General features: G+C 43.1%; 1 protein-coding gene and 1 long non-coding RNA gene across 2 annotated transcripts; both read left to right on the top strand.

Annotated features, from left to right (window-relative positions):
• Positions 1–427: 427 nt before the first annotated feature.
• Positions 428–12,617, top strand: fbxo38 (F-box protein 38). Its single transcript, XM_057043272.1, has 21 exons — positions 428–570; positions 1,672–1,890; positions 2,565–2,698; positions 3,931–4,094; positions 4,198–4,363; positions 4,761–5,036; positions 5,627–5,720; positions 5,969–6,099; positions 6,400–6,570; positions 6,664–6,806; positions 7,025–7,241; positions 7,422–7,580; positions 7,999–8,154; positions 8,473–9,153; positions 9,314–9,414; positions 9,680–9,782; positions 9,927–10,093; positions 10,214–10,359; positions 10,698–10,801; positions 11,231–11,344; positions 11,415–12,617. The coding sequence occupies exons 2-21, from the start codon at positions 1,757–1,759 to the stop codon at positions 11,591–11,593; spliced, it is 3,540 nt and encodes a 1,179-aa protein (XP_056899252.1). The 5' UTR covers positions 428–570; positions 1,672–1,756; the 3' UTR covers positions 11,594–12,617.
• A 3,835-nt stretch (positions 12,618–16,452) lies between these two features.
• Positions 16,453–20,100, top strand: LOC130531095 (uncharacterized). Its single transcript, XR_008952013.1, has 3 exons — positions 16,453–16,612; positions 17,874–17,946; positions 19,748–20,100. It is a non-coding gene; the product is annotated as an uncharacterized LOC130531095 (long non-coding RNA).
• Positions 20,101–22,378: the final 2,278 nt, after the last annotated feature.

Raw genomic sequence — 22,378 nt, forward strand, 5'->3', positions numbered from 1 at the left:
AACTCCTCCTCTTCCTCCTTCCGCCTTCTTCTTCTTCTTCTCCGTCTTTTCTGCGGAGCGATAACGCCACCTTCTGGAGTGGAATTTACAAACGCTCTAATGTCCATTAACACGAGAGTTGCTTAGGATGTCAGCTCAGTTCAAATTAATTTGATTGAAAAGCATGAGTTGTCTCGTCAGGGCAATTAAAGGCAGGTGCGTTGGGCAGGGCAACTTCAAAGAGCAGACTTTACATCCAAGTAAATGCTAATTAAAAATACGACATTATTTCCCACTATTGATGCAATTTAATTTTTACGCTCAAGTTGTATTGGCCACTTTTCTTTTAACTTTTTTTTTTTTTTTTAGCATTGTTTTATTTTCTTTTGTCAATAGAAAACCGCCCAGCAGGTGGAGTCCCTGCAAAATAGAAGAAGAAGCAAAAGAAGAAGAAGAAGCAGTAGTAGTAGTAGCAGAAGAAGAAACTAAAAACAAAGAAGAAGACGAAGTGCTGTAGTAAAGTAGTCCCACAACAACTATGTTTACAACATGTTTGAAGAGCAACATCTCTTAATCGTTGAGCTGTTAATGGTAGGTTACCTACAAAAGATGCAACCAGAAAACCGGGTTGTTTACTCATGTAACTGAGTGAAATATGCATTTCACTAAGCTATGATACGCAAGTTAGCATCGTATAATGTTGAACTTCATGCAATTATGTTCCGTGTTCGTTGCTGCTCTTCCCACTGACGCAAACTTGCCTGTCAGCTGTAACCAGTATTGCTAATGTCACACGTTTCCATGTAAATTGTAGTGGTTTTACTTAAAGGTATTCTGATATAGTGACCTAGCTTTATTATACGTATATATTGGGTCGTTTTTCTTGAGAATTTAGGGTTTAGAAATGCCTGCAGAAAGTATTTACCTATTCGGTGGCGCCATTAGACGTATACGTCCCATAATGATTGATACAGACCTGCTAACAGAAATGATCTATAGAGATCTATAATGTTCTATAAAGAGTATTCACACTGCTGATGGGCTCCAGGGATTGAAGAATCTTTATATTGTTGGCTAAGGTATATTTGAGTACTTATTTAAATTTATCGTACAGTTTGGAACTGAATAGATCAGAAGGCAAAACGTGTTTATTCTAAACTTGTATATTCTATACTATTGTTAATATTTTTGCCGTCATGAAACTGAAACGTTAAAGCTAAAATATGAGCCACTGCCTTTGGTTAATGTTGCCAGCACTGTCTGCGATTAAAACATATTTTATTTGATCTGTTTAGTTTATAGAACTGGTTGACAATTGGGTGTCTTTAAGATCTGTGGTAGTGAAGAAAAACCCTTGATAAAATGGGGGTTATTGGTTGACATAATTGTCACAGCTGTTCTAAGATGAACTGTGATAGTTCATTAATAGTCTTGTGTGGAGAGGTCAAATCCGGAGCCTCCCAAGCAGCATCGTCTAATAAAAGATACAAGTACCATTCGTAATAGCTTCCTTGATTTCAAGGATTTTGCTTCCTAAATTTTAATTCCATACATCTTTCACACTGAAGCCATTGCTACAATTCGTGATGATAAACCCTTTGTATGGCTGACTGTAGAACAAGTGATGAGACAAATCATTTGATATAAAATACTTCTCTAACAACTTCTTTCTTTTTGTTTTGTGCTGTGGAGACCTTCGGTTCATGCTGGGAACTGAAGCCACACAACAGGACAGACAAGTTGTGTTTGTAGAGGCTGGTGGAGGGACAGTGAAGCCATGGGTCCAAGGAGGAAGGCCTGTAAACTCCAGCCTGTAGGGGGCAGTGGTGTGGGAGAACCTGGTTCAAGACCCAGTGAACCCAAAGACTACATCAATGAGCTGTCCCATGAGGTTCTCTGTCACATATTCAGGTACTATGCCCTCTACCTATAACACTCTGCTGTGTGCATTATAATATAGTGTATTCTATCTGGAATTCTGTCATATTAAAAATGATTATAGTTTTAGCCATTTACTTTGCTTTACCATTGTATTACTGACATTTGTTCTTTTTCATCATCCGTCCAAATACAGCAGTAACTGTTGTTTTAAGAAATAGAAGAGTGTGTGAATATATATAGTGTGTGAGCTGAACCGTTAGAGCTCTGTTGGTGTAGTGATGCATTGTCAGATTTTTGGCCATAGCTTAGAAAATCTGTGAGCTCCGTGACACTGCAGAGGTTTAACAATTTCCACTTCATGAAATCCACTGATTTAATTTAATTTCAACCAGGTTTTTGGTTTAATTTTGAATGCTTTTCTTTATTTTTATTTAAACCTTTTCTTTGCGTGTTCTCATCATCTCATGTCCTACACAAGTTATATGTGCCTTAGTAAAGATATTCAAATGGAATCCTTCCTTTATTATGATCATATATCTGATTTAATCTAATATATCTGTTGTTTGTTTTGTGATTATGTTTCACAAAATGATTCAAAACTGGTTATATGTGGTTTATTGTAGTTTTAAAAATATGACAGAAACGTAGCCCATTTAAAATGATGGTGCATATAAAGCAAAGTGTTTCCCTGTGGTTCTGTGTAGGTACCTTCCCATGAGAGACATCATGTGTTTGGAGTGTTTGTCCAGAAAGCTTCGAGAAGCTGTAACGCTTTACCTGCGAGTGGTCAAGGTGGTGGACCTGTGTGCTGGGCGCTGGTGGGAATATATGCCTTCAGGTAAGAGCTCACAGCCGTGTTCGTCTTCACGATGAAAGAAATAACATGTTCGTGGTTGCAGCTCAGCTGATTCAGGCTGCTTCTGACTTTAGTCGGATTTCTATCACAATAAGTTCAAGATTTAGTTGTTAGACTGGTTTCAGTTCAAACATAGAAATAATTATCTGAGGCTATTAATACTAGACACTAATATTGGTACGCTGGTAACAAGCTAGCAAAAGACTGACCTTTCTCTCTAAAATATTTAAATACTGTGAATTTTACACAAAAGCTGTCAGTTTATAAGAAATGATCAATTCTCAAAAAAAAGAAAAAGATTTGTGACATAAATATTGCTGGTCACAATTGAAGGAATGATTATTGGTTCTAAATTTATTTTTCCAGGGCATCCTATTGCCCCCTCTCTCTTCCGTCTTTCCGTCTAGTTTTGTATCTTGAAAATAAGGCAAATTGGTCTGTAATTTATTTCAATGATTTGCCTGAACAAAAATGTACAATTTGTCTCAAACACGTTTAGATGCACAGATGAATCGAGCTTTCCTCAAAATTCGACTTTGGTGTCAGGATGCGGGTGTTGGCGACAGGCATCTTTTCAGCGGGTTAATACAGCGCCCCCAACTGGTTGAATATAACATTACACAAAATCAGCTGGAGTCAGGCGGGAAAGTGACGTTTTACAAAACAGGAAGTTGGATAATTGTTTAACTTTGTTCATCTCGTATGTCTATGTAATTTACATTGTATGTATTGTGCAGATAAAATGCATGCGCTCCCTTATTGCCTCCCTCTTATTCTTTGATGTTTTTGTCACTGGTTCATACGTCAGTGTAGTGGTTTTGGAGTATGCCCACGTGTGTTTTCTAATTTATCTCCAATTACAGTAAAGAATTACTGAAGACAACTAATTTCAATTGGTATTATCCACATCTCTTAGTCAGATAAGGAGAATTCTGATATTAGTTTGACTTCCACATTTACATGCACTTCAGTTGTCAGTTATTTTTGAATTGAGGTAACAATTCATACTGTATGTTATCTGTAGTAATTCGCAATAATTCGCTTTTCCAAAATCATCCAGTATCACGTGAACCTAGTGACTTTTGTCCATTATAAAGAGAGGCTGTAGTGTGGAGCTCAGCAACAAAGCCTCTAAGGATTGAAAGCCTGTGAAAGACAGCTGTAATAAAAGGAAGGATGGGTCATTCTTGGTTCTGTTGCATTTTCTTCTTTAGGTTTTACAGATGGCAGCTTTTTGCTCCTTCTGAAGAAGATGCCAGATCTGGAGCAGCTGTATGGCCTCCACCCCCGTTACCTGGAGAGAAGACGAGTGAGAGGCTATGAGGCCTTTAGTATACCAGGGGTCTTGGAGGCACTTCAAGCTTGTCCTAAACTACTGGTAAGTGTTCCCATAAACCAGTGAGCGCTGTGGTCCGGAAATAGGCTGTAGTGTGTTTGTGCACAGCAACCAAAGCTTTTGCCCATATTTAATGTCATTGTAGGGCGTAGAGACATCACACCTGGAGTTGGTAGAAGCCATATGGAACTATATGCCTCAGGTTCATATACTGGGAAAGTTCCGCAACCGGAATGGAGCTTTTCCAATTCCTGCTGAGAACAAACTGACCATCCCCATAACTGCAAAGATCCAGACACTACATTTAGTGGGTGAGTAGGACGTCATGGAAACAACTGTCACAGCTACTATCTCACAATTACAACTGAAGTGGAGAATAGAAATAAGAATTTATGAGTTACAACAGACTGGAAGGTAAAGAATAGTAATAGAATCGAATAGAGAAACTGCTCATCATTATGTGTGACCCAGGTTTAAGCAATGCTCTTAGACATGCTGTGAGGAATCCACCAATTAATGAAGCATTTTTGCTTGGATTAGATTCACACGTTATATTATAACTAAACCATATTCTTATATATAAGAAGTGTTACCAACTGTGACCTTTCCACTTATTTGTTAAGACACGCTATGTGTTGCAATAAATGAAGCACTTTGAGAGACATTTTACCAATGAAAGGAAACTTCTCACATATTTGCTTGTTTTAGGTGTGAATGTCCCAGAGATCCCGTGTCTGTCTATGTTGCGCCACCTTTACCTGAAATGGGTTCGTCTCACCAAACCTCAGCCTTTTAAGGACTTTTTGTGCGTAAGCCTGAGAACATTTGTCATGCGGAACTGTGCAGGGCCCACCAACTCCCTCAAATACGTACCCCTGGTTACTGGTTTAGCCTCGGCCCGCAATCTAGAACAACTTGAGTTGGTGAGAGTTCCCTTCCTGGGAGGGTTGATCCAACATGTGGTGGAGGACAGCTGGAGATCAGGTATGAAGAAATGAGTTTATGAGAATAATGCACCATTTATGAACGTGAACATTTTTAAATCAGAGTGTTAAAGTTTGAATTGATACAAAATCTAAACACCATTTAAGTAGCTATGATTCAAATGTTTACATACACCTAAACTAAAGATTTTTTTACAATTCCTGAGATTAGATCCAAATATATACTAAAATAATTAGCAAATATGTCTGGAACATTGGAAAATGCTGAATATCAGTAAAATATGATGATTGCTGTGGTATTAAACCTCATTAATTGGATAATTAGATAATAAAAAAGCAGAAATATCTATAATTTAAAAATAAATGTTTATTTACTTAAATTTGAAAGAGACAAAACCATTGTGCAAGTCTCTATATGAGTTTGAGTTTTAGACACATTTTGTAGACATACACATTTTTACATCAGTGTTTTCTGCTTCTCTAATCTCACCCTGATCTTGTTCTGGTGGTTTTATACTCTTTCAGATGTTGAATATTGTTAACGTTTAGGATTTGTAGATGATATGCAGGATAAGATAACTACTGTTAGAGCCACTCTGAGTTTTTTGGGCGTATTCTGTGTATCTGTAGGAGGATTTCGGAATCTCCAGACCATCGTGTTTGGAGCCTGTAAGAACGCTCTGGAAGTGGACTTGGGCTACCTCATCATCACAGCTGCTCGCAGGTGCAGATCCAGGGTTGTTTCCATTCATTCATGTGTTGAATTCCACATGGCTGTCGTGCTGATTTTGAGGTTTTTGGAGCCTCGTTAGTTGCTGACCTCTACTACACCAACCAGGCTTAACAAACATCAGCTCCTCAAATTAAAATTAACAATAGTTAATGCAAGAACCTGGTGGACCTTCTTTGTTAAAAGCTAGGTCTACCTGCAAAGGTTTACATGCATTTAATAATACTGTTTCCATTCATCAGGCTACATGAGCTCCGTATCCAGCCTTCTTTAACTAAAGATGGAGTCTTCTCTGCTCTGAAAATGGCTGAACTGGAGTTTCCACAGTTTGAGACACTTCATCTGGGATATGTCGATGAGTTCCTGTTGCAATGTTTGTCCCTGTTTTCAGATTATGGATTAATTTCAGATATTAATGATTGTTTCGCTTCAGTAATTACCTTATGCGTTTCTATTTTCATGTGCCTGTGTATGTTTGGGTTGTAGATGTACAACTTTAACATAATTATCTGATTGCGCCACCTTCTGTTACGACTAAAACAACATAATGCTCATGTCACCAAAAACAGTTCGTGTTTGGTGGCTGACATGATTAACCTCTTACTTTCTGTTAGAAATATTACATTTTCCCCTCCAAATCGGTCAGAGTGACTTTGTACGTCTCCATATGCAGGTAAAATGAGCCATTCAGAACTGGTGAAGTACGGTTTGGCTGACGTCATCGAAAACCCTGGCATCATCACTGATATTGGGTTAAAGGTCGTAAACGAGGTGTTCACTAACATAAAATATCTGCTCATCTACAACTGCCCCCACCTGCACAACCCCCATTACTGGATCACAGGTAGAGAAACTCTTGGATTATTGCTGTCCATGTGTTTGTCTTTATAAGACTGTGTGGCCGCTGATGCGCTGCTGCACATCGTTCTGTCCTCAGATCAGTCCAGATGGAGCCGTCTTGTCGATCTGACGTTGTTTCGGTGCCACGCTATCAAACTTGAGTCATTTTCCCAGTTCATAGAGTCACTTCCCAGTCTGGAGTTTATCTGTTTGGACCAGATGTTCAGAGAACCACCAAAGGTAAACACCCACCCACAGAGTTGGATCCATATTATTCATATATTCATTTAGTTTTGCCTTGTGGAATTCCTTTAGTTTCAGGTGTTTGAAAAAGCTAATATTAATGCAGTGGTCAGCGGTAGTGACAGGATGAGAGAGCAGTATAAATGACTAGACTGAGGTAATACTGGAGGGGCGGACGAGGTTTCACCACCTCTGTCTGTTTCTGGTCCCATCAGGGCTGCGCCAGAGTGGGTCTCAGTGCAGGAACTGGTATTGGTGTCTCCTCTGCATTGGTCAGCAACCAGAACTCCAACAATGACAATGAGAACAACAACAACAACAACCACAACCACCACAACAACGAGGCAAACTTGCCTCCAGCTCCTCCGCCGGTCAACAACATCAACAACCAACGGAGGCACTGGCAACACGAGCAGCAACTGGTGCACAATGGCAAGTCCCATCTGTTGTCTCACTGGTCGGTAGTTAAGTTTCAGTTGTAATTTTGATAGAGGTTTTTATTTTAGATTCAGAATTTCCAGTATTCAGTAAGATATTATATATTGTGAAGGAAACACCTTTTGAGTGGATGTCAGCTGGAAGCACGCCTGAAAACAGGGTCTGTTTCCACAGCACCGGTGGAGGTGAACCCACTGGATGAGGAGGAGGAGGGGATGGAAGAGGAGAACATGGAGGCTGAGCCTCAGGTCAATGGAGTGGAAGAAGCAGCAGCTGACATATTACCAGGTCCCAGTTATCCAACAACACAACCATCTGATGAAGAGCAAGCAGGTTTGGATATGATGATTTCTGACCATAAGAACATTCAAACAATATGACATTAAAGTGTCTGCACTGCAGTTTCTAGTAAAGGGACGCGGTGTTAAAGAGCATCATTAAATCCCTGCGTTTGTCTTCTTTACCCTCCATGTTTGGGGGCAGATTTATTTTTCTCCTCATCTGTGTTGCGCCTTAATTAGGAATCTACATTTAATACTCCTGAAATGAAGATCAAATGAATAAATCATTAGTGTCATTCAGTACTAATTGTCGTGACAGTTAGCCCAAATTCACAGGCGTGTGCTGACTCTGTCAACATCCCCAAACATACTGATTACAACCCACTCAGATCGATAATAGTGGCAGGTTTATGAGATGGATAACGAGGATAGATGGCATGTAATCAATAAGGACGCCTCTTCGTCACCAGGTCCCAGTGGTTTGGTCCAGCAGGGCAGACCAGCTGGGGTCCGTGTTCCTAAACCTCCCTTGGTCATCTCAGACTCGGACAGTGAGGAAGAGGAGGGCCTGGTTTCAAGACTGATGCCACCTTCCAGATTACATCAGCCCTCTCCTGGCACGAAAGGTACCAGCACAGCCCCAAACACACCTGCAGTGTGAAAATGGATCCTCATCGCATCATTTACTAACATCAGAGAAGTACATGGATATCGTTTCTGTTTCCGTTTTATCTTTATTCTTTTAGTTATCATATGTAATATTTACTGTGGCAAATATTAGAACATTTAAAATGCTTAATTGTTGTAATTGTCTGGATTTTACATACAGTATTTTAGGGTAATCCAGCCACAGTGTAACAATATCCACAATCTTTGACAGGACTGAACGACATGCATATAATGTTACCTTACACATAGATTTATTTCCATTTCTGTGTTTACAGGTAAAGGAAAGACTCCCCTGCGCCGCAGCAACAATTCAGGCGTACCGGGGGAGGCAGCAGCAGATCAGCCAGTGGTCCAAGTGTTGGAGAGCAGCTGTGAGAAGAGCTGTCAGGTGACCAGCGAACAGATCAAAGCAGACATGAAGGCTGCAGCAGAAAACGCCAAGAGGAGCAACTGTAAAGGCGTCACTCCTGATGCAGTGCAGAACAGCGCAAGGGCTGGGGCCACCACTGGAGCCGTGTGGGGACCTGGAAGTGCTGGAGGACCAACAAGGACTCGAGCAAAGCCAGTGACTGGACCTGTGGGAAGGGCAGGACCTGGGGGAGCCCCAGCTAGGCAGGTGGGTGGGTGTGGGAGTATGGTGGCTGGTATGGCCCAGAGACAGAACACATCTGGAGGGATTGACAACCCTGAGGGGCCCCCCAGAGCACAGAGGGGTACACTAGAGGCTGGTGTTGGACAAAACTCTGGCGGGGTGTGTCTGGATTCTACCACTGTTACTGGAAATCAGGACTCCAGGAGAATAGCACTGCTGGCTGGACAAGAGGACAGACGAGCCGCTCCTTCCAGGTCTGCTGTAAACCAGCACGGTCCCGGCGCTGGCCAAGATTTTGTTCCTAGACGACCTTTGACGAGATCAAGGACGCGCTTGTCTTCTGTACCTCTTGCACCAGAGACTGGTAAGGTTGGAGTTCCAAATGCAGGTACAGTCAGTCATCCAGCTGTGCAGCAGCTGGATTTTAGTTTTTTGTTGGATTCTATTTGCTCCCTCCAATCACTCAACTTCAGCATTTGCACGACCTTTCTGTATGCAGAATTTATATATTTGGTGTTTCGCAGATTTTTCCAGACCAGCGTCTCGGTTAACAGTGAGAAAGAAAAGAATGGCAGACAAGTCAACGAGCACCTCAGACCCAGTCACCGAGGACGACCACATACAGGTACTTCCTCCCTTCTTTCTAGATTACTTATATTCATCTCTTTCATGTAAGAGCAGGTGATTAGTTTTAATGTATCTTTTAATTTACTCCATACTCTTATATATGCTCTCATATATACTCCACATTCCTTGATTGACACGTCAGTCTTCTGGAGACCAAAAAATTGCTAGATGTTCATCATTTTGTCTTTTAAATGTTTATATCTAATAATTGAGACCTTGCAGTTAAAGGTTGTTATTTTCTGTTTGCGCTGTTGTACATGCAGGTTTTATCTCTGAAGAGTAAAAACTTAGTGGGTATAACACTGACCAACTGTGGGATCACTGACCTGGTCCTCAAAGACTGCCCCAAGATGATGTTCATTCATGGTAACGTACAAAATAGAGGTTTCCCCGTTTTACCGCTAGATGGCGCACTGACGCTAACTTTTAAATGGCACGCATCCCAAAGGTTGCACCTTATCAAATATGAGATCGCCACTATTCTTTCTCTTTTCCTGTCATTATCTTCAGCCACCAGATGTCGAGTGCTGAAGCAGCTGCGAGTTGAAAGCGCCCCCATAGTAAATCGATTTGATTATGCTCAATGTAAGAAGCTGGACATGGAACAGGTCCTAGATCAAATATTAAGAATGCCTCCTGAGAGGAATCGCATTATCTACATGCGCCCCATGCATCAGGTAAGTCATTAAATCACTCTGTTATTATGAACTGATAAAAAGTTGTCATTGTCCACATTATTGGCTGTATTTCATATCTTCCTCATTCCCCCCCGCATCCACGCTCTTTTGTTCCTGTAGGTTGACACGGTTGCATTAGAGCAGCAGCTGTTTCAGGGGCCGTATCCCTACCACATCGCTATCGTGCACGAGTTCAGCAACCCTCCAAATATTCGCAACAAGGTTCGCATTCGCAGCTGGATGGACACAATAGCCAACATCAGCCAGTGAGTAGAACGATAGATAAAAGATGAACCTCCTCATGCAAGATGCTTTCATTCTTGGATCATCGGTGATACGTCCCCAAGTAGAAACCACGGGTTCTCCAGCAGCTTGCATGGAGGTGTTTGGTTTGCATGTCCCCTCATATTTAGGGGAATTAATTAATCATTGTTATTATCGACCTACCTTCAGAACCAGTTTGATAATAACAAATCTTGTCTACACAATGTAAAGCTAAATGTTTATATTAGTAAACTATGTTGCCAAATGTCAGTTTGAAGCTGATTTATCACCAACAAACTGTAAACTGGTGTATATCTTTGTTCCCCTGTTTCTATTCCAGAGAGTTGATTAAATATGAGTTCTTCCCCGAGGCCACCAGGACTGAAGAGGATGTGAAAAAGCATCCTAGATACCCCTGGGGGCGGGATATCTACACACTGGAGGGTAGGATGGTTTCATTTTCCCAGTGTAAACGGATGTACAGGCCTGATTTCAAAAATATTTGGAACATTTAAACAGTCCTTGCAACCTTTTGGAATTTTGAGGTGGAACCAGTGTCACATAATGGTGCAGAGAGGCTGTTTTAAAAACTGGTCTCACAGGAGGGTTGGGCTGGTGTTTACCTGCTGACAGAACCACCAGGTGATGAATGAGGAGTAGAGCAAAGTTTAAATACCGTAGCTGATGAGTTAATAACCCCGGTATGGAAAACAAGGTCGACAGGACGGCTGATCCACATCCTGTCTGCACAGCAGAGTCCATAGGAGCACAACACATCTATATATTAATATATCAACCCATCATCTGTAAATAAGGAGGGTTCTATATGTGACGGTTGGTTTATTGATCAGGTTTTTCTCATGTCTGTGTCAGGTTTGGTTGATGGCGCCCCCTACAGCATGGTCACAGATTTCCCTTGGCTCAGGACTCTTAAAGCAGCTGAAGCTAACAGCTACGCTCGCTATGATTTCGAGGACGATGAGAGCTGTAAGTTCGCTCAAAACGGCTGTGATCGGTACATAAATGTAGGCTCTGAACTTGTTTCCCCGTCTCTTAGCAACCATCTATGCACCGCGGCGGAAAGGTCAACTCTCTGCCGACATCTGCATGGAGACTGTTGGGGAAGAGATCTCCGAGCGCAGACAGAGCAAAAAAGGAGTCTTTCAGAGAGTGGTGGTTCTTTTCCTTCATCACTGTGACACACCAGGAGAACCGGTGGACGACGACTACATCTGAGCCCCACCGCCGTCCGTCACCCCAACAAGATTAACGCATATAGATCATTTTGTTTGAAACGCTAAATAAACGAGACTGTGTGCTGTGGAATCTGCGGGTCAGAGCAGCCCTCTCCCACATTATGAATAACAATAATGATTAGGAGGAAGAAATCCATTTGAACTGGGACAGAAGTTCCCTCTGGGCACAACACAAATGGAGAATATATAAATCGGTTTTTGTGATTTAATCACTAAGGGATTGAAGCCTTTGTCACTTTTCTACAGCAGCTCCAGTGTTAAAGAACCTAGTGCCATGTTTATTTGGGAGCAAATGTTACTGCTGGGCACTGGATTTGGACAGGACCGCGGCTGTTAGGCGTGACGGCCCGCCTCTTATGGCCACGGTTGTGGGGGGAACACGCTTACTGCTACTGCTGCTGCGTACATGACAGTTTCGAATCAACTCCTCTGACCTCGGGGGGGTCGGCCACATCTCATCTATCACGTGGACGCTCGTCTAGTAATGAAAACATCCAACATAAACTGGGGCCGCTGCTTCTGAACAGAAATGGAGGCGAGAGTGAAGATTTGGCTCCTCTCACCAGTTCTGCTGTAGAAACCCTGAATTGATGTCAGGCTGTCCTTTAAAACACGTCGCTGCTTCGCCTCTTCCTTCAGCTCTCCTCTCTAATATGACTCAAACAGGAATCTATTTTTTTAGTTTTACACGTTTGTAAAGAGCTTTGAGGATTCGAGTCGACGGGAAAGGCCGTTGTGATCCAACAACGCGGGAGCGCTAACGGAGCTGGCTCGGTTTGATCAGTCACGCGAATGCAAATGTTCTGTTCAGCAGCGCTGCTCCTGGTTCCCATTCTGAGGGTTCTTCACACAGTTGAAGCTGGAGGAATTGATGGATCTTTTCAGCAGTGAATGTTGACAAAGTTTGCAGTTTTGAAGGACTGAATACTGTCGTCGTCCTTCCTTCTGTTTGTAAAGTATATCTTTCATATTTAAAGAGAGGATAATAAAAAAGATATGCTATACTTTTGAATGCCCAATTGTTTTTCACCAATCATGGATTAGATTTTAGTTTCAGCATTATTGTAATTGTAGAATAACAAAGATGCTTTTACCTGTTAAATTTGCTTTGATTCAGTGTTAGACCGAGTGGCTGGAGTGTATTTATCCTCAATCTACCCACAATACACTGCTGCGAAATACCTTCACACTGCCTGGGACACACTCTCTAACACTTGTGTGTGAGTGTGTGCTTGTGTAAAATCCTCTACATTGTGGAAGAGGGTTGAAAGCTGTTGCAGGAGGACATGCTCGTGCCAGTGGAGTACCAAAATATTCTATATCAATATATTCTACTATCAAGGTGAGGACATTTTGGCCGGTCTTCCCAACACAGCGCTTTCATGGGGTAAAAGGTTGAGGTTAGATTGTACATTAAGGTTTGAGTGTGTGGGACTGCAGAATGTATTCTGTCTATAAAAGTCCTCACAAAGACAGAAGTACAAGAGGGTGTGTGTTTATTCCAGCCTCTGCGCCACTTTACCTGGGTCATGTGCCATTTCCCCATTTTGTAAATATAAACGAGGAGCTCAGTGAAAGGTTCTCCAGACCAGACCACTACAACAGGGGACATCAGAGGTCCAGGCCACCTTTGAATGTGGCGTGTGTTGTCCACGATGGAGTTCAGGCTGAGTGGTAAAAGTCATCTTTAGTTTTCCACACTTCTGTTCAAATTTAACACATTTATAGACATTCACCAAAATGAGGCCAGTTGTCCAAACAAAGATCGTTTGTACAAAGAAGAGCATCATTACACTCAAGGTTATTGGAGGTGTTAAACTGGGTGTTTGTCACAGTGGTGTCACGCTAAAGATGATGTTACAACTGAAGCTTTTTAAAGACAAATATTTGCACAACACTCAAACCCTGAACAGTGCAGAGGTCTGCCTGCAGGGGGCGCGTCAGAGCTTCTGGGCCAGAGCTCACTCGCTGGACTTCCCACAGTTAAATCCAGCTACACAGGGGAGTCCAGACTAGTCCCACGAGGGCCAGAACCCAGCTGGGTGTTCTGTCCTCCCAGATGGAAGTCTGCTTTTACCCTGGCAGGCCTGAGCTGGACACGTTTAGTTCGGCGTCAGGTGTTTTCTACAGGGTGGCAGAGAAAATTGGTCCCTCCAGTCAGTAAACATTTGTGTCACTGCCATAAAACCACCAAGTCTCAATGGAAACGTCCCCCCACATATTAAAATATGACAAATGAGTTTGTTTCCTGCTGCGATTGTGCAGTCAAACATAATGACGATGAGACAGAAAAGAGTCTTTCTTCCTCCCGATGATGAGGAAACTCACCGCTGTCATATTTGATACAACAACGGACCAAAGTACATCCAGCCTGGGCTCCACATGAGTTGTCCTCATGTCCCACTTCATGTGAATTTAGTTGCATTTTATTGTGTTTTGTGTTGGCTCACGTCTCCGAACTGATGTTTCAGTGTAAAATCTTTGAGCTTTGGTTCAGTGTTTCCTCTCATTGCTTTATTATTATTATTTTTTACCAGTTTCTTTGCGGATTACTTCAGTATAGGAGTAAATGAGAGTACTGTGATTAATAAAGTGCAGCAACTCACTGAAATCAAGTGTTCCTTCTCCCATTTGACCTCGGATCCCAGCCCTTTTGGCTGAGGATGTTTGAACATTTAGATGTAACGGAGGATTCTTCCTCAAATAAAGCACCTTTGACGTGGGTCCGATCTGATCAGGCTCCTTCTCAGTTCAGAATCTGCTTCACCAGAGTAGGATGGAACTAAAAAATGCTCTATTTTTGCCCGTAGAGTCATCCGTCCGTGGTGCTGTCTGCCTCCTGAAGCCTTTATACCCATTAGAATTCCTTCAAAGGATTTAGGCTTTGTGTGGAGCAGATGAATGGCTGTTTATCCAGTTTAGTGGGCAGGACTCTTCTCCATATGAGGGAAAAGACTGCACACACACTCGGGAAGATTCACTTAAAAATCAGTTCTCATGTACTCTGTTGTGCATGGTTGTGCAAGGATAATGGAGTGAGTGTGTGTGTGTGTGTGTGTGCGTGCGTGTGTGTGTGCGCTCTGCGACCATCACTAGAACCTGAAGTCTTGTCATTTGCTGTACAATAACAGTGAATCATCTCCAAACATTACCTTATTAAGACACAGAAGGAAAGAAAGCTGACTCTACCTGCCCACCTTCTGTCTCACACACCCACACACCCACACACCCACACACACACGCACCCACACGCACCCACACACACACACAAATATAAATCCACTATACGGAGTGGAAAAAATGTTGGGAGCGTTCTCTTTTCCCCGGAGCTCTTTTAACGGTCGGCTCTTTCTGATTTGACGCTCTCACGTGGCGCGAAACTGTCCTGATGTATCAAAAACAATTCTTATTTGAAAAAAGTCTCCTCGTTGTTACTTTAGGAGTAATAAACAGACTAAAGGTCAGCTGATGCCTTCAGGTGGGGAAGTAATGTTTGCTAGCTGCTTGACTGAGATAGATTTTTTTTTAAAGGGCTAAAAATAAACCTGAATCATTAATCAGAAGAGTAAAGAACGTCATGACGGTTCAGAGAATCTCTGCCAAAGTCTCCAAGGGCCAAAGTGCTGGGAGCATCCGAGAAAATAAGTCTTTATGTGAGTTTAAATGCATGTTTTAGTAACTGTGTTCTTATCATAAAAAAAATCCTACATTTACAGGAGGTGTTCACTACGATTAATGAACTTCTGGGGGGTCAAAATGTTCAATTTGAATAAAGGTATAAAAGTGAATCGCCCTGAGGGGGTTGCTTTGATGCTTTCATGTGTAAAAAAGGTCAATCATAAACTAGATTTGATTTCATCCAGAAAGTCTGAGATGCGTTCGCTGTCCTCTGGTGATCCCAGCTTCAGCCCTGGTGAGACTCACTCTGCCGCCAACATCTGCTAAATATGCTCTTACTTATTTTGCTTTAAAGACGATCATGAGTTGATTTAGGAGAAATGTGTGTGTTGTTTTTCCCACCACCAACCATCCGTGGCTGAAGCTGCCCAACAGTCTCTTCCTAAAATCCTCTTTACTTTGTCCAGATTTGACATTTTTCACATGACACACACACACACACACACACACACACACACACACACACACACACACACACACACCACACACACACACACACACAACACACACACACACAAATTCCCAATATTTTCTCACCATCTTACACTACTGTTCCCCGTCATTGCTCCCATATGTCTGACCCCCCTTTTTGCTCACCTCTCGCCCTCTCTCTTCCTGCTCCCCCCTCTAGATTCTCTTTCTTTATCTCCTTCTCTCTATCCCTCCCTCTCTTCCTGTCTCCCTCCTCTGATATTGAAAAACCCAAACTTAGAAAAACCACAAGGAAAGTTTTTTTTATTTCTTGGTGAATTCACGCTCTTGTCTTTTCCTCCCTTTCATGCCTCATTTTATCTTTCTTTCCCCCTCCCTTTTTCTGTATTCCCTCATTTCTTTCTTTTTAGCTCCCATCCTTCTTCACCCTTCCTCGCCTCCTCCTCCTCCTTCTCTATCACTATTAAAAGAACAGCCTTCCTCCCCCTCTTCCTCCCATATGTCAATGTCTCCTCTGTTTATGCTGCTGTTTCTCATGTCCTCCATCTTCTCCACCAAGACTCACCCGGTCAGTGTCGAGGGTTCTCCGTTCCTCGGTCCGTTTTTTTTTTTTTTTTTTTTTTGGAGGCGGGGGGGTCGTCCTGGGTTTCAGGACCTCCTTCTCATGAACATATAAGGTAAAAGTCAAATGCATGGCTCATCGGCTCCAGGAACTTCATAAAGGAGTCTCACGGTTTGAACCAGAGCAGAAGAAAGGTCCAGTTTCATCTGCGCCTCGCTTTGTTTAAGGCCTTGAGAAGAGTTGAAGAGCGCGGCTGAGACAGCTGCTACAGATGTGGAGAAGAGGAAGAGCGTCTTCGTGGTAGCCCCTGCCAGACGTCTGCATCAGGTATGCTCTCATCAGCGTTAACACAGCGTTTTCCACTGTTACGCAAACCTTCTGGCTTTACAACCTCACACAAGTGTCAGTGACCTCACTCTCCTGACCTGACCTGTTATAGAGCGGTAATAAACACAGGCATGTGTACTAATGTGATGAACAGCGTGTGTGAGCTGGACATGAACGACCAGACGGAGGAAACGTAGCGAAACCGTTGAGCAAAGCCTTAGAAGACTGTAAATACTGTAAAAAGGTGCCGTAAAAGTCTGAAGGTATTTTTGGAGAAGAATAAAAATACAATAGCACGATCGTCCGATTCTTCAACACCCACCACTCATTTCTACTCATGCAGTCAGATTTATTCATGTTTTTAAGATTTCTTTTTGTTTCGTTTTGAACAGTTTTGCTCTCTATAAAATTGTTTGTTTGTTTCAAAGCTTCATTTCCACCACTGAAAGAATAACTTGATATCTGTGACAGATCACCTGCAAAGTTCTAAAATGATGATTAGCTCTGTTTTCATCCCTTTGAATGAGTGTGATTGTATTTTCCCTGATATCAAACACATCAAATCTGTGATTCTTGTCTACATCCTTCCTCCTGTGGACAGACAGACAGATAGGCAGGCAGGCAGGCAGGCAGGCAGGCAGGCAGGCAGGCAGGCAGGCAGGAGGCAGGCAGGCAGGCAGACAGACAGACAGACAGTCAGGCAGACAGTCATCAGTCAGTCAGTCAGTCAGTCAGGCAGCAGGCAGGCAGGCAGCAGGCAGGCAGGCAGGCAGGCAGGCAGACAGTCAATCAGTCAGTCAGGCAGGCAGGCAGGCAGTCAGTCAGTCAGTCAGGCAGACAGACAGACAGACAGACAGACAGACAGACAGACAGGCAGACAGGCAGACAGGCAGACAGTCAATCAGTCAGTCAGTCAGTCAGGCAGACAGGCAGGCAGGCAGACAGGCAGACAGGCAGACAGGCAGACAGGCAGACAGTCAATCAGTCAGTCAGTCAGTCAGTCAGTCAGTCAGTCAGGCAGGCAGGCAGGCAGGCAGGCAGGCAGGCAGACAGACAGTCAATCAGTCAGTCAGGCAGTCAGGCAGGCAGGCAGTCAGTCAGTCAGTCAGGCAGGCAGACAGACAGACAGACAGTCAGGCAGACAGTCATGGTCACCAGCAGCTCCAGGACCAAATCTATCAAACAGGAGTGTGTGAGGACTAAAATAAAAGATGCACTGATGTTGTTTTTGCTTTCTTGCTTGTTTCCCTGACACATTCAGACGTGGTCACTGCCGAGGGCGGCTGAGCAGCACCGAGGATCCACGGTACCAGCGAGGATCAGAGGAACCAGAGGTGAGACGCCTGTCACACACGCACCTGAGCTACAGGTCGAAGCTCAACCTGTGGTCACTCCTGAATCTAGAGCCAGCTACAGAACACCCAAACCTTCACCAGCCGTCTAAACGTGCACGAGTGAAGCCAAACCAATGGAGAACTGTCCTGATGTGGCGCTCCAGAGAGGACGAGCACGTGTGTTAGAACATGTGGGTGAGGTTACTGCAGCACCGGGGAGGACGGCAGGAAATACAGATTTATTTATGGAGCAGTAGGGAGAATTTTCACATAACCCCCCCAACACTCACTCACACTCACTCACTCTATCTCTCTCTCTCTCTCTCTCTCTCTCACACACACACATGCACACCCACACACACACAGTCCCCCTCTGGGACCACGGCCTCTTGATCTCTCCCTAACCCTACTCTGGATAATTTCACATGGGAGAAAGAGGAAGGACGGAAATGGCAAAGGATATACAAGGAAGGAAGGAAGGAAGGATTCTAAAATTTGTCATGTCTTCAATGTGTTTCTTTTGCTTTGATTGAGGAATCAAACTGTGAGTGCGCACACGTGTGTGCATGTGTGTAAATCAGTGTAAGGCAGAGAGAAGCTTCCTGTGTGTCATTTATAGAAGTGAGGATAAACAGAAAGGAAACCATATTAGGGAATGTTTGGATGAAGAGCAGGGATGCTTCTTACTTTTATCACATCTTGTCTAAACACATATTCACTCACTCAGACATGCACACACACGCACGCACACACACACACGCACGCACACACACATACATTCCCCTCAGTGGTCTTTGTTTAGACTGGGTTATTCTATACATGTTGCTGGTTTTACTTTTCACTGTGATCACACAATTATTTGATCTTGTGTTTAATACACACATTTCCACTGACCCACAGCTTAATCTAATCCAGACCGTGTGTGTGTGTGTGTGTGTGTGTGTATGCTGAGACCAGTGAGGAGAGAAATTGGTGGCACCTTTTACATCGACACCTTTCAGCTGCAGCAGGATCTACACACAGATCTTTTTACAGTACGAAGTTCTCTTTAGGAGTTGACTAAAAGCAGCTGCAGCAAACAAACAAACAAACAACATCCATAAACGTCAAAAACATCAAGTTGGCATATGTTCTGAATGATGTACATGCAGTGTTCTCCTTTTTACTTTTGCCATTTAATATAATAAAAGTGAATACTAACCTGTGTGTGTGTGTGTGTGTGCGTGCGCGTGTGTGCTTTGGGGATCCTCTACATTGTGGAAGAGGGTTGTTGGAGGGGGACAGGAAGACGTTCATTGGCAGGTTTTTATTGGTTTATTTTTGTGAGGACAAAACTTCCTGAGAACAAACCTTTGGGAGCTCTCTGCTGTGTGTGTGTGTGTGTGTGTGGTGTGTGTGTGTGTGTGTGTGTGTGTGTGTAAAGACCTTTCTTCTTAATATGGGCCTGTTGAGCCCGCTGCAGACAGGGAAGGACAGAGATAAAGCCGTCCTCTCTCTCCCAGTCTCTCTCTCTCTCTCTGTGACTAGAAAAGGCAATAAAGCGTCCAGCTGAAGGAGGACGCAGCTCCACTCATGGGGATGTTTATCCAAAGCAGCAATCCCATTTTCCATGATCCCCAAAATAAAAGGCAGCCTCCAGCCTTATATGGACACACTGCAGTTTCCAGTCACACCGAGGCTGACATTCCTGAAAAACACCCAGACCCCCCCCCCCCCCCCCCCATTGACATTGATGATGAACTTGGCTGCGTCGTTACTCTGCTGCATCGCTTTAACATTTGGACTTTTTTTCTAATTCCAGGCCCTGTTTAATGGACTGAAGCGCTTGTCAGGGAGCTGCTGGGGGGGCTTCTGCACGCAGACACACCAACGTGTGTGTGAGAGGAAGCAGCAGTTATGTAAACCCACTGAGGATTCCATCATTTCCTGTTTGTCTAACAACAGTTTGTACTCTCCGTTATTCTGCCCCTTTCGAATCCTTCTTTTATTCTTTATGCTGTATTATCAGGTGTGTTATGCATGTAAAATAAGACCCTGTTGTAGCTCAGTAACTTGTTTACGTATTTACTTGTTTATGTGTTGAAAGATCTGCTGTGTTTTAGTGCTAAATGAGGGTTTTATCTGCTTAATTGTCGGTATGTTCCTGTGGCCCACGGTGCAGTGCTGCATCTCTGGTCAGTTGGTAGTCTGAGATGAAGCACTGTAGCTCGGGACACGGGAGAGACGCACCTGCACGCCTCCAAAATGGCTCCACGTGTGGTGGATCAGGTAGGAACGCCGGAGCCGTGGGGACACAATCAGAGGCGACCGCGCTGCTTTGGCGAAGGATGACTCCCGAAGAACATCCGGATTGTCTACATCCTCTCTCCTGGGGTCCAGTTTTCCCAGGAATCCCTTGACATTTCAGAACAGGGGGATTCCTGGAAATACTGTTCTTGGGGGCGGGGCTTATCGACTAGCTACAGGTGCAGCGCACCTCTGTGCACGTGCACAAAGGTCAGATGCGCTGATTTATAGTTCCAATCAGATGACATGGAAATGTGAAGCTTCAGGATAAAAAGGTCTGATTACATGAATAAATATTCAAAGAAACGTTTGTATTTCTTGTCAGTTACTGCATCCAGTTCATGAAAAACACGTGAACCCCCCATATTACATATATTTCTGCAACAACATCTTCTTGCTACCCATAAGAGTTCAGCATAGAAAAGAATCACAATTGTAGAGGCACCAATTTTGATTTTAATATCGAAAATATTGAATAGTGGACAATTGTGTAATATAAGTGAATAATATTTCTGTAGGGATAAAGATGAAAGGCTTTATTTTTGAACCAACTCTTTCCTTGAAATTATGACGTACACATTGTAAAGTATGTCAGGTTCATGGTTCTATAGTTATTGCTCATGTTTGATATATAGTAGCTATAGGAAGTTGAAATCAACATAGTTGCAGAGCTATTCTACAAAAACCGTGTAATAACTAAAATAATGCAGTTGTATGTTTGTTACTGGGATTAAATTGATTATATGGAGACTAGAATAAAATAAAAAAATCATTGATAATTATTGTTTATGACACTGTAGAATCACCTTTCCAATGCTGGATAGCTCAGACCTGTAATGAGACACATTATTGCTTGTGTAAGAGTTAAGCTGCACGTGTTGTGTGTACATTGTGTAACATCTTATAGCAAACTTAAAGCAATCCAAGTATACATTTACTTGCATTTTCTTTTCTTACAGTGTTTTTATGAACAGTTTTTTAATGTGTCTGCACGTGGAATCATTTAGATCAATTTATGCATCTGTTACCGCTGAACGAAGACATGAGAACCTGTAGCATGAACTCAGAACACAGGTGGTGCCCAGCTGGGGCCCAGTCCCAGCAGCACACGCCAGTCAGAGTACAGCTGCATTCTACTTGGTCTCCAGCAGGTGGCGACAGCAGTGGGTGTAAAAATGCAATAACTGGAATTGAGCTCCTTAAAACAATAAAACTTGTGTCAAATTCCCAACTCGGTTGGTCCTTCCGGTAATAAACATACAAAGATATAAAGTGATTTACATATTATAGAGGATAAACATGCTTGGTTCGGGGTGCGGCTACAGCTGTCAATCCTCAGAGCCATGACTGACGTATCGACACATACACACACATATAAAAATTAAAAAGAATAACTAAATGGGAAATTAAATGCGTGCATTCAGTGTGACTTTCAAGCATTACAAAGTGAGCAAAATCCCTTTACTGAGTCGGACTGAAAAATAACTACCTACAACTAACTTGACTTTTCTGGTGACGCGCTAACGTGGGTTTCACATGTAGAACTAGATGCAACACGTTAAGGAGGTTCCGGGGCTGGAATTTGGCGGCTTCCACCGGCCTGTGAGAGGGAATGCGGCGTGTCCTGGTGACTCCAGCTAACGGGGACAGACAACCAGTCAGCCTCTGCGTCAGCTTCCTCTGGAGGCGAGGCAAGAGGTCCAAGGAAGTGCATATTTGACTCCATTACTGGCAGAAATTCCAGGTAAACCGATGCGTCAGCGAAAATCAAAGGTGTGTTCACTGACTCATGAGTTTCCAACATTTGCTGGAACAGCTCGACCGAAACCGGAAACGCGTTTCCTATTATTCAACACAATAAGATGACTGCGGTGGAACTTGCAATTCAAACCGTGTCCTCTGAAATAAAAGACATATTGACTCAATGAGCTCTACCGAACCTTCTCAGTACTAAAGTTCATCGATTTTCCTGAATCCACCTGTTTTCTGTGACGAGTGGAGGCACGAGGACATAAAACATGCGCCGCTTTGTTCTTCGTCCTTGACTCTGCGGTACAAATACTTAGAATGAGGAGCCATAATTGCACAATAGTGGCTGAAATGGCTCTTACGAAAGACAGTTACATAAAAGGATTTAGCAGCAAGC

This window comes from Takifugu flavidus, chromosome 9 (genome assembly GCF_003711565.1).
Source record: "Takifugu flavidus isolate HTHZ2018 chromosome 9, ASM371156v2, whole genome shotgun sequence".
Classification (NCBI taxonomy): domain Eukaryota; kingdom Metazoa; phylum Chordata; class Actinopteri; order Tetraodontiformes; family Tetraodontidae; genus Takifugu; species Takifugu flavidus.